The sequence below is a fragment of the Vidua macroura genome, chromosome 1, assembly GCF_024509145.1.
Source record: "Vidua macroura isolate BioBank_ID:100142 chromosome 1, ASM2450914v1, whole genome shotgun sequence".
NCBI lineage: Eukaryota > Metazoa > Chordata > Aves > Passeriformes > Viduidae > Vidua > Vidua macroura.
The window spans coordinates 121,635,241-121,647,752 of NC_071571.1; the positions used below are offsets into that span (position 1 = coordinate 121,635,241).

Below are 12,512 nucleotides of genomic sequence, written 5' to 3' on the forward strand. Positions count from 1 at the left end.
GTTGTTGAATAAAGCTCCTCCCTTATCCACATGTACCTGAAATTGCTTCCACCTCATAGTTTGCACTGGCCAGCTGCAAAATTAAATTACCTTTCAATTGGTATGTGTAGGGAAGTTTTCTTCTTTTCCTATGGACTAGCACCAGGTTTTCAAAGTCACTACATGTGTTTGGGATCTTAAATCCCAAACAGGTTTTGGTTTCTGGTTTCTAATTATAGAGTACTAATCTATCCCTCACCCTCTCTTTCTTTCTATGCACACACACAGAGCAAAATAAACAAAAACAATGTTCATGCCATCATCTTTATTTTCACTGAGACTATTTTGCTTTCTGACTACTGCTTTTAGGAAATCTCCCTGCTGGTCAAGTGGCTGATGCAAACACAGCAGACTGTCCAGTTATGAATGACTTCAAGTGAGACCTAATTGAAGGATCTGATTCCAGGGTTTAATACCCCAATTTTAAACCTCTCCAATGACACTGCAGTCAGAAAATCACACCCTGCCCTGTGTCATGTACCTTTGGGCACCTCAGTCCTCATTTACAGCAGCCTGAGTGCTGCTCAGAGCAGTGGGTCTATTCAGCAGTTACTGGCTTAGATTTTGATAATCCTGATAGCATCAACAACTACCACCCACTTGGGTAATGTGAAGGGAAACTCTGAGCAGATGAAGTGTTTTACAGGCTCTCTGGACTAAGTGGTGAAAAGAAGGAATGGAATGAATAACCCCAACAGGAGTGCTGGTGGTGCCAAACCATGAACAAATATTTCCCTTAATACTCCTGTTAAGCGACAGTTACATTTGTCATTACATACAGCCCCAGAATACAATTACCCAGCCCAAACCCTCCACAGCACATGAAGCCCAGGCTATGCCAGGCACAGAGAGTGCAGCATTGCAGTAGAAGCCACAGAAAATCCTGACAGCTTCAGGGAAAGGCTTTTCATGCATGGAGGAAAGCCTGATTCCAAATAGAATGAGGAGCTTGGGTGGTGCTGAAAGCTCTGGCACTGCAACTGCAAACAGAACCATCCCTGTTTAGCGCCTGTTGGTAACCATGGCCACTCTTTCCCTAAGAGTTAACTGGTCCTGTCCACACATGGTGGTAGCAGAGATGGATAAACACCCAAACATACACATAGAGACAAGACTGGAACAAATGAACATTGGAAAATAATCAAAGCCATATTGCTTCAGCAAAAATTACACTATACATGAAGTGTAACAAAAACACGCAACACAACAGGCTTATTATCAAGGGCTTGGTTTTGTCTACTCTGTTGCTACATGAAATGGAAGCATCAGGGAAACTGGGTATAGAAACATAAAATACAAAGAGAAGAGTGAGAGAGAATAGACTACTGTCAAATGTAGAAAATAAACACATGAGGGAAAAAATGCAGGAAATAAATCTAATTGAATTTACTAAATAGCTTTTGGATTTATTTTACAACTGGTAAAAATAAGGTAATCTCAATATGTACACTTTCTGTGTAACAATTCAGAATAAAAACATATATGTAGCATTTTGAATTTCACCAAGTACCAAGAATGATGTCACTAATTAAACTGACAAATCCAAAACACACAACTAATCATCTGACCATGGATGAAACATTCTTAATTGTGCCTGACAGTTTCAAAATTTCTTATTATTGTGACTCTAAAACAGGCATTTACAACAGACAACAATGCTACAACATTTTTTTGCTACTGTTCTTAAGACTTTGCAGCTAGGAGTTGCACTCACTTCTCCCAGAAGCGGTATTTGCATACATTCACACAGGCAAAGATAAATACCTTCAAATAATGGGAAGAAAACTCTCTAACAGATAAAAATGTTAACAACATAAACACAACAGGCCAAATATTAGAGAAAGTAACAACCATCATTTTGTAATATGAATCACTGAAGACAAATATTTTTAAAGCCATAGTTAATTTTCTGTAGCTTTAGCATAATCCTCCATCTCTCAATTAATTTCATCATTCCCTGCTCCTTCCAATCATTAAAAGGGCATGTAGCTCTCTAAGACTTTAATTCACTTGGTTGCCACAAAAATAATTGCCACTTTAAAAGCCACAACTTTTTTCCTCAAGACTGACAAGTTGTTTACTTACAGACTTCCCATTTATTCCCTCGGGGTCTTCCATTGAAGATTTCTCCTTCCAAATTATATACGGGCTATTAGTTACAGGGAGGTTCAGACAGTCCTAGCACACACACACCTGTGGAAAAGACAGCACCACATCGTCGGATTAATTTGTTGGCATGAAACTAGGAGCTGATCTTCACTTCTGCAACTTTCCAGCAACTAACAAGTATTCACAAGTTGGGAGCAGTTGTCTTTGAAGAATTGAATCAGTCATGAAAATAAACACACAGCTGAGCTGTTTATTGAGAATCCATGCAAGCCAAAAGCAGGCAGCGAGAGCCCCGTTGTGCTCACTGTCTGCAGAAGAATAAAAGGCAGCCAGAAACGCTTCTACCGCCACTATTTCTGTGCCAACAACACATCTCTTCTTTTTTTTCTTTTTTTTTTTTTCTCTCTCCCCTTTAGGAAGCACAGCCTTCCCCTGATATCTATCAATGTCAATAGTACTTTAATGCTAAGAGGAAATAATAACAAAGCAATATGATTGTAGACAGAGCCAGGATAAAAAAGAAAATCCACAAAGTTTTCAAACGTTGCCCTCAAGCTAAGGATATTTTTGTACTTAGTCTCTTCAAGTTTACATTAGGTCACAATCTTAGGCCTCATAAATTATAAATATGGGATGCTTTGTGTTCTCTCACCTTCAGAAAGGGTGTTCTTTGATGTTTAAAGTAACAGTGAAGTACTGAGATGAAACAACAAAGGCTTACCCTACCAAACAGATATCAACCCAAAATATGGTTTCCTTCCTCCTTTAGAATAAAATGCTGTAAACCTCTTAAAACTCAGAATTATTCATTGGTGTAATTTAAACAAACACAGCTAAAATCCTCATTAGAAAAACTGGTGCTTTTTTTTAAATACATGGGGAAGATGCTGTCAATAAAAAATAAAAATGAAAATCTGGGGTTTTTTAAGTGGGTATATATATAGATATATATACACTTTATATACACAGAAACGTGACTAGCACTTTGCTCTTCTGTGACAGTTGACAATATGGTCTGAAGAAATTCAATTTGTCCTAAAACCACTCTGTATATGAAATACATATAATTTAGGATCAGGACCCAAAATCTTATTCTTTATCTTTCTACCTGGATAAGACTCTAGCAAGAAAGTAAAAAAATCCCTCCCAACCCAGTTTTTTGGACACTATTCTTTGCATACATTTGGCTACTTCTATAAAATCTAAGCATTAAGAAAGTGTTAACAGGTCCACTCCACACCCTAAGGAAGATGCTAATATGAACCATGCTTCTGCAATGCATCCCCTCCCTTCTTTCTGGTTTACAATTGAGAGATCAAATCCAGTCCTGCTCCTGCTGAGAACAATGGCCAATCTGCAATATTTCTGTGAAATCAGGGTTTGGTGCTTATATTTGTTCTGACACCAGATTATAGGTTAGAAACTATTTATGGCTTTGAAAAGTGACAATTAAAGTTAGGGAGGGAAAGGAAAAGATTTTTCTAATAACTTAAAAAAAAAAAAAAAAAAACAAAAAAAAACCAAACCAAAACCAGAGAAGAAAACAGCCCTCTAACAATACCCCACTCCTAAGCAATGACTGACATCTGTTTCAAAACCTCTTTTATTGCAAAATTCAATAAATGGAAAAACCGCACAAACTGAAAGTCTGCCACTTGAGCGAGGGAATAAAATGGAGCCTTTTCTAATGGAAAAATATTCAAAAGTCAATTGATGTAATGCTGGTATGGATGACCTGATGGATTTTCAGATCAGCAGTGCACTCTTTACTAATGGAAAGAAAACTTCACAAAGACTGGTGATTTTCTCTTGAAGCCCAGAAGGAAAAAGCATATATGTTTTAGTGTGTATTACAGTACAGACGTAATTAGGCGACCTAACTTGCAGGAGCTGCTGTTGCAAATATTTTCTCTCTCTGGGAAAGATTCCTATGACACACCAGTTTTAAAAGAGCCTACTCTTGTAATTTCTGCTCTGACACATGCTGCACTTCATGTCACTGCAAAAGAGGTTTACAAAAAGCTCCTATATATGTGGGCACCCACCCACACTGCTAGGGGCAAAGACTTGTCTTGCTCAGAAGACACCAGAGACTTCTGGCAGCAGAATCAAGTCACAGTAACATGAGGGCTTAGATGTTAATACAGAACAGCTGATCCATAATTAAGTAATAATAATTAAGTCATTTTAATTTTGAAAAATTCAACTTTTAAAATAGAGCAACTTAGTTATCCTGATTCTAATTGTCATCTTAGGTTATTTTTATCTTTTAGTAAATCTTTACAAAAACTAATTGAATTCCCTTGACTTGTTAATGTATCAAAAAATATATCCAAATTACACAGTATCTATTACAGAGAAGCTGTTATATGCAAAATGTGCTGTCAAATATGAGTAGGACAAAAATTCAATTTATTGAAAAAGACAAAATCTAAATTGAAGGGAAGTCATGAAAGCACATATCCTGTTTTATTTTTCTCTACTTCTTTGGAAGTCGTTTGTTTTGTAAAATATTATTACCATTAAATACATAACAGTATTAAGAGTCCCACCAGCTAAAAGAGTACTGTTGTACCAGGCATAATGACCAGCAGTCCTCTTTTCCAAGCAGCTATTACCATTTAAAAGGGAATAAAAAAGCCCACAGAGAAGCACAGAAAGTGGTTTATGGGGGATTTTTATTCCTCCTTTCTGAAACGTTAGCCAACACCGTGCAATTTTCCCCACGCACGCGGATCTCAACACGCGCCTTTGCCGCCAGGCACAGCGTGGCTGCCAGCCCCTCCCAGCCACGCTGTGGAGGTGGCAGGAGCTTTAACGAGCTCCTTGTCATGGAAGTGCCCATGTCCCCTGTCCCCATCTGAGCACCCACCTGAAAACATGGCAAAAGCCAGTGGCAGATCAGCCAGGAAGCAGATATTAAACACAGTCACTGAGAAATACTCTCTTAGGGCTGGGAGGTACCAGCAGAGGCTGACCACGTGCAGAGAGAGAGTACCAAACGCAAGGGTGACCAAAAGGTAACTGGCCACGGCTGACCCTCGCACCTAGACACCTACATTTAAGGACAAGGAACCTGATTCTTTATGCTTGCCAAGCTTTTCTTCATAAAAGCTGTGCATTTCCCATGCAAGACCTCCACTGCCACTAATCCACACCTTGGAGCTGTCCCAGGGCTGCTGTAACACACCTTCAGCTGCACTGGGCCCCTGACAAAACTCACAGTGATCAGAAACAGCACCAACACAACAATACCTTGGGCTACCTTAGCCCTTCCATCACCAAGGAGAAGGAATTAAACTTTTCATCCTGTTCCTGTGCCACCAGCAAAATCAATCCTGTCTTACAACCTCCCAGCTGATTATGTCATTGCAAAGTCTCCAAGATAAGGTCATTTTTAGTGCCATCAGTGCTTTCTGCTTTGCTCTTATTTTCTTATGTTTTCTCAGGAACTAATGGGATTTTTCCAGTAACACTTAGAAAAAATTGTATCCCCCCAAACTATACACATTTGTTAGAGGAAAAAGAACCCAAAAAGCCATACGTGCTTTACCTTTTGGTAGAGAAAATTAAAAAAGAGTTTATGAAGCTGGGTGAAACAGCCTTTTTTTACCCTGTAGATGATAGCATGTTGTATTTTACAGTTAATGTGAGGGAACTCAATAGTTTTGATTTTAGGTGCTATATTTGGTAAATTTCCTTTTTAGCACTTTCTAAAGACTCACTACATTCACTCCATTCCCAGGTAGGTCTCTTGTCCCCCACCCCCACTTCCTTTTAGGGTGTTAAATTTGGCAGATAACCTGGGTAGCATTTAGAAAACAATTATTTCCAAATGCTGGGAAAGAAACTTGCCAAGTGTAACAGCTGAAAACCGAAAAGAAAGGAAAACAAAAAAAAAGAGGAAGGAAATAAAATGGAAGAGGGAAAGGTATTTTTAAAAACTGAAATTTGGTAAGGACCTTTCAGCAGCTTTATAAACAATTAACAGAGCTGTGACTGAAGACCACCTCTGATTCAGCCTGGAACGCCTGCAGATGCAATACAGTATCTTGCCTTCCAGTAAGCCTCAGGGACTCCAACAAAACAGATAGGTGCCCAGATGTGTGGAACTTACCATGCACATCTGCTGGAAGGCATCCCACACCAACTGCAGCGCTGACACTGAGCAGACACAGACTATGGGGGTGGGCAAACCCCCAGACCACTCTGTGGCCATGCAGCACGTAGGTGACACACTGAACAACACCACAGGGGGTAGGTCACTATTTCTGTATCCCAATAAACATCCATGTTCATCTCAACAGACCTTTTTTTCCACTATCATCAAGCAGAAATACATGGAGTGTCAGGACTTGTGGCTGAAATAAACCTGTGGGAGAGGGGGCTGAAAGTTTTCAGTGTTATTGGTAAGGTCCTTCATATAAAATAGAACAAGCACTCTGATGTCCCGAACAGGCATGTTTAAAACCCATGGCTCTTACACTCACTGTCAGGTCTAGGTCTAACACCAAATTAATCTCATTCTTTAGAAGTAAATAATATAAATTTAGTATCATGAATTTTGTTTTGCTAGCTAGGTAATCACTTTTAACTTTATTTTAAAGATTAAAACTATGGTATTTCCCTAACATTTTTAACTTCACTGAGAAGTTAAATTTCCAGTACGGAAACATGAGGTCTCATCTGCCTACACAGGAATCTCACGGGGTGTTGGACCAGAATAACCAAGGAGACTCAAAAGCAAAAGGAAGCAAGAAAGAAGGTAGAAATGAAGCACTATGAGCACAAAAAAATATATCACAGGCAAATGATATCAGTGACAGTCTCAGAAATACATCTGTGCTACTTTCTGAATGCTGATTACATTTATAAAATTGCTATCACACTGTAAGCCTAAGTATGTCTTGAAGGAACTACTCAACAATAGAGTTTGTGCCCCATTTCTCCCATATACCATTAAATTGAACATGAAAAAGGTGTTGAGAACACAAGGGCCAAGATACTGGTTGAAACCAACAATCCTCCTGATGCTGTCTCCAGCAACAACCATAACTGGACAGAAGAGCAAGAACAGAACAAGCATATGCCATTTTCATGGCATTTTCCCAGTTTCCTGCTATTTCAGCTCAGAGGGTTTCCTGAGACAGATGGAGTTCATCTGTGTAGCAATCCTCAGTACAACTCTCTGAAGTACTTGTCCATTCTCCTCCTGAAGCCTATGTAATTTTTTTTTTTTTTTTTTTTTTTTTTTTTTTTTTGGTTCCTAGCAGTTCTGAACATTCATTTTTGGGGGAATTACTGAGAACTGAACGAATTTACTTGGTATTATCTTAGACGCCAAGACCCCACTTCTGAAAGAGTCAGCCCAGTGCCATCAGTTTCCATGTACAGCTACAACCATTTTAACTGAGGTTTAGCAGTTCACATTTATATCTGCAGAATTTCAGTTGTCATTTTATTGTCTACTGACTTGTCTCATAAGGTCCTTGAGCAGTTCTTCACCACTCTCCTTGCTATTCACCTCAAGTGGAAGAAATCTACAAAAATTATTCTGCCTGATTAGCATACTTATTGAGACCTTTGGAGAGTGGAGTGAGGATAACAGAAAAGTCCGACCTGAAGAAACAATCAGGGGCAAAAGATATTGGCATGTTTTTATGGGAATCTCCTGGTTGCTAATTTCAGCAAGCTCAGAAGAGCTCTCTGGTCTCCCAGCATTGGAAGAGATGGTCAAATACAAAGAAAACTCTCCTGAGGTGGAGACAGATGCCTGACGATGTACTGTTCAAAATTTAGAAGGGTAATAAGACTGGAAAACTGGAAAAAAATGAAGTAAATAATTTGCCATTGCTTTTACAAGATCCAAACCTGAAATATAACTGTTTCAAAAACTGTCTTGATGAAGTCTGAGTTGCTTCCCGCATCAAATGGTCAGGAATGGTTTTGAACAGGAATTAGGACCTGGTATGTGTTTCAGGTGCCTGCAATGGGTAGATTTCTAAGTTCAATCTCCCTCACACAAACACCCAACAGGGAGCCTCAGTCAGGAAGCTCCACAAAAGTCTAAAGTGGGAGACATACACATACAAAAATTTAAAGCAATAATGTTATTCTAAAACCAGAGCTCTCCAAACATAGCAAAAGATGATATTTTTCATTGAATACTAAATGGACACAAAAGCCAAGCTGTAAAAATTATACTGGTTACTTGCTTGCCAGAATTTCTTTTCTAAATTACTTACAAAATTAATACTACATTTAAACTACACAATGGGATCAACTTTATTTGTATCTGAAATGTAGGTTGAAACTGTTCAGAAGAAAAACACTCTAACAGTTTAGGACAGGAAATAAAGAATATTCTTAAGGTGAAAACATAAAAAACCTGCTTTTAAAAATTAATAAAATTACATTTTACAAGGTGAACTTTGCCTCGAATAAGGATTAAACAGCTTTTCTCTTAGCATTCCATAGGATCTTTATCATCAAAAAGTTAGAATTTCCCTGGTTTTATTTATGTATCATTAAAAAAGAACAAAACCAGAATGCAACAGCCAATTCCTTTGTCATCATGTCTTTGAGCAATAAATCTGTTTTCTGCTTTCTATGCGTCAAACAGACTACAAAAGGTGGGGGGGGATGAACAGATTATCACTATTAGGTTAAGTGTCATGGTTAATAAAGTATATGAACTATGTACAAGAAAATTGTTGAGCTACGAATCATAACTTGCAACTGGAATATTTACCTAGCTCAGGAAAGAAGTGTAAGATACTTTACAAACAAAGCTTTCTTTCAACCCGTGTAGTTCTGTACAATGTAGTAATTATATATGTGCTTTAAGAAGCCTTTCTACACCTATTATAAATTTAGATTAAAGGTAGGGCATTGCTTATTATTTTACATGTGCTTTTAAAGTAGTTTGTAAAATATATGCAGTCTATAAAAGTTTGTGGTTTAACAACAAGCAACTTGTCCTGCTTCTGCATAATTCAGTGCAAACAGGTAAAAGTCTGCTAGTTATAATTAATACAGGTCACATGTAGAGGTTTTAAGGTTTACACAGAGCAATTAAAGTAATTTTCCTCTAGGTGAAATGTCTTCATTTTATAATTTTTTAAAGTTTTAATTATTTTTTTCAAATAAATCAGATAAAATTTGAGTCTGAAGTTGTAACAACCTTCATTAAAACCTAGGCTTCCCCCAAGCTGGTAAAAGCATTCAAGTATACCAGCAGTATTTTCAATAGTGGGTGCCACAGCATCCCCAAGAGCAGAAAAATCCAGACAGATGGGTTACAGAAAGCATGGTTGCAAGGGAGTCACCCTGGCTGTAGAAAGATAATGTTCAACCAGGAAACACAGAGGCCAAAGTCTTGGCATCTCCTAGTGAGGGGAACCCAAGTGTTGTGTCAGGGCCCGCTGAGGTCCTACACTCTCTGAGAATCACCCAGCTGCCTCTGGACTCCCCCTGCCCCTGGGAGCTGTGTAGGTGCCCTTGTGTGGCTCAGAGCCATGCCTCTGGTGCCTCTATGGGAGTGCCACTTGCAGATCTCACAATAGCTCATCCACCAAATGCACATAGCAGTGACCTTTCTCACACCTTCAGCAGTAAGGCTAAGGATGCTGCTCTCCTCTTTACAATAAGAAAATTTCCCTGTCTCTTGAGGTCAACCAAAATTTTCACTGGTAAGTCACAACAATCACACACTGCAAGGAGCGCCTTATTTTCTGTATTTACAACAGATCAATATCTACAAATAATTCTGCTTCTCTTCATGCAGTAGAGGTACCTACTCGAAATTGGGATGAGCTTCACTAGTAGGTGCAAGTAGTCTATTTTCTTCATTTGGACGCATTTCTGAAAATGGGATCTTTTTCAATCTCTGTTAAGTCCAAATGAAAGAACATGAATGGTAATAATACTGAGAAAACCAGAAGGCTGTACCACTGAACTGTCAAATCTGTCAGTGTGAAATTCAATGGGATATTTAAAGGCACCACATCAGCCTAAGCATCTACAGCCATTCACAGCTCCTTGTTTGTCTGTTGGTTTATACTGCAAGCACCCTTGTGAATTACAGTAAAGGTCCAGCTACACCTTTAGCCACCTAAATACCCTTTGGAAGCCCGGCCCATGGTAACCAGAAATACCCACAATTCACTAACTGAAAACTAGTTTTAAGGCAGAAGTGATACTGTTCTTACCTAACAATGATGCTAACCTTCCTTCGCATTTCTGTTCTACATCCTCAAGCTCTTGCCTCTCAGGAGTAATCCCAGGGAAGGCACTGCCCAGCTCCCTGTGGGATCATCCCTGCTGTCAGTGCGTCAAGCAAGGAGGCACTGGTTGGGACCTCTCTCTCTTTTCTAGCCAGCAGTCACTCCTTATGAAATTAAACCCCACCAATAAATTGTTGACAAATTTGGACAATTAGCATTGGAATATTACAGGGGAGAAGAAGAAAATTATTGTAGGAGTATTTACAGGACTCCCAATTCCTTGCAAAACAATGCTAAAACACTTTTGTTTTTTAATGCTGTTCTGTTCTACTTTGTCATAACTTGTGCTTGACAGATGACATCCTTCTCCTCTGATTCCTTCCAGACTATGCTTTCAAGAAAATGGATTCAGTAACTCCTCATTTTCAACATAAGAAAAACTGAAAACGTAAGGATTTGGAACCTTGATAAATAGGTTTTGCTTACACAACTACACAAAGATGCATTTTGTGGTTTTTGTCAGCAAAAAATGCACCTAGTCAAACAACAATATTTAGTTTCAGTTCTCCATGTCTCAAAACTCTATCTACCAATGAGAATGAACTTTATATACATTCATGAAAAAAACCAAAACACTCAAAAGCAAAACACAGTAGAAATGAAGTAATTAAATAAATCAGTCTGTCCTCTAGCAACAGGCACACTTCTTAAGTGTTTGCTTATCCTAATAGTCTTGCAATCTTTTTCACCATCACAGGTCCAGGTGAAACTTTAATTATTATTAAACATTACTGACTATAGCAATATATTAAGTGGGAAGAACAGAACAGACAATGGTTGTTATCTATAGAACATAATTTTTGCAGCTATTATAAAAATAGTTTAACTTATCAAATAATGCCATAGCTAAGTTCTTATAAATAATATATCATAATAAAGGAAAAAGTGAATAATTAACTACACTATCATTTTGAATATTTCACTTTCTTTTGAGAACAATACAACCTAAAACATAAAAAAAGAAAAATTTATTCACACAACACCATGTAATCCCCTTCAATATTTAGATGATAAAGAGATCAAGCTATTGAGCTGAGTAATTAAAATTCAAATTTTTCAGGAATTAGGCCAATTGCCTAAAGTAGCAGTAGGTGTGACACGCTATGGAAACAGCATGGGAAGGACAGAGAAACAACTTTGAGTTGGAAAAGCTTTTAAAAGCATATGAAGTACCCAGCTGTGGCCTCCTTGATTTTAAGGACTTTACACACAATTTCCGTTCTTATAAATAAAAAGAGCTTTCTCCTAGCTCACTTCATTATAGGGGGAGCTGCAAAAATGCAGACCCACCTCACAGGGTGGGAGTTGACCTCCGTGATTTTTCCAGGCAGCCCGGCACAGTGGGGGCCGTGGGCAGACTGGGGCATTGACTGCACTGCCCACGCCCCCAGCCCCTGCCCAGGGTTTGATTAGGGACAGCAGCTGCCCCCAGGCTCCCCCAAGAACTGCCCCTCTGGGTGTCACTGCCAGGCAGCCACAGCTCACTGTCACACCATCAAATCCAGACAAACTTTTCTTGGTCCAACCATTAGAGCCTTTTCATGGTAGTTTGCCCATATCACAGAACTCAACGGTAAATTCATATTTTACTTCCCAGCTCCATGCAGTAGGATTAGCAGTATCAGACAGAGCGAGAAGATACTCTGTGTCACAAAGGAAAAAGAAAAAAAAGTTAAAAAAAAAAAAGGAAAAAAAAAAAAAGCACTAAAAGTCTCCAGACATTTGAGAAATCATTATCTTATGATGTTTGGTATATCAGATTAAACAATCAAAGAGAGTAATAATGATAGAAAGGAAAAAAATCCCAAGCCTCCTAACTCAATTTAAACTCTTAATTTTGCATCACTCTCCCTCTCTCTAAATCTAGAAGGAAAGGTTATTTTGAGCAATAACATTTTTGCATTCTATAATTAAGCAATTGAATGAGAGAAACAAAGAAAATAATGTAAAATTCTAAAAATGCACAGGATGCCAGAGGGCCCCAGTTTCTAGCTGACTAGGAGAAACTGATCAAATGACCTTTGAAGATTTTACAATTCTCCTGCCAGAGTCCATCCCTCACCTTGCCCATGGCAACAA

General features: G+C 38.5%; 1 protein-coding gene across 1 annotated transcript in view; it reads right to left on the reverse strand.

Annotated features, from left to right (window-relative positions):
- The window catches only part of EYA1 (EYA transcriptional coactivator and phosphatase 1), a 158,015-nt gene that overhangs the window by 143,582 nt on the left and 1,921 nt on the right, over positions 1-12,512 (reverse strand). The window contains exon 2 of the mRNA XM_053990742.1: positions 2,125-2,232. Coding sequence (XP_053846717.1) covers positions 2,125-2,157 — 33 coding nt within the window. The 5' untranslated portion in view covers positions 2,158-2,232. The remainder of the gene's footprint in view (positions 1-2,124; positions 2,233-12,512) is intronic.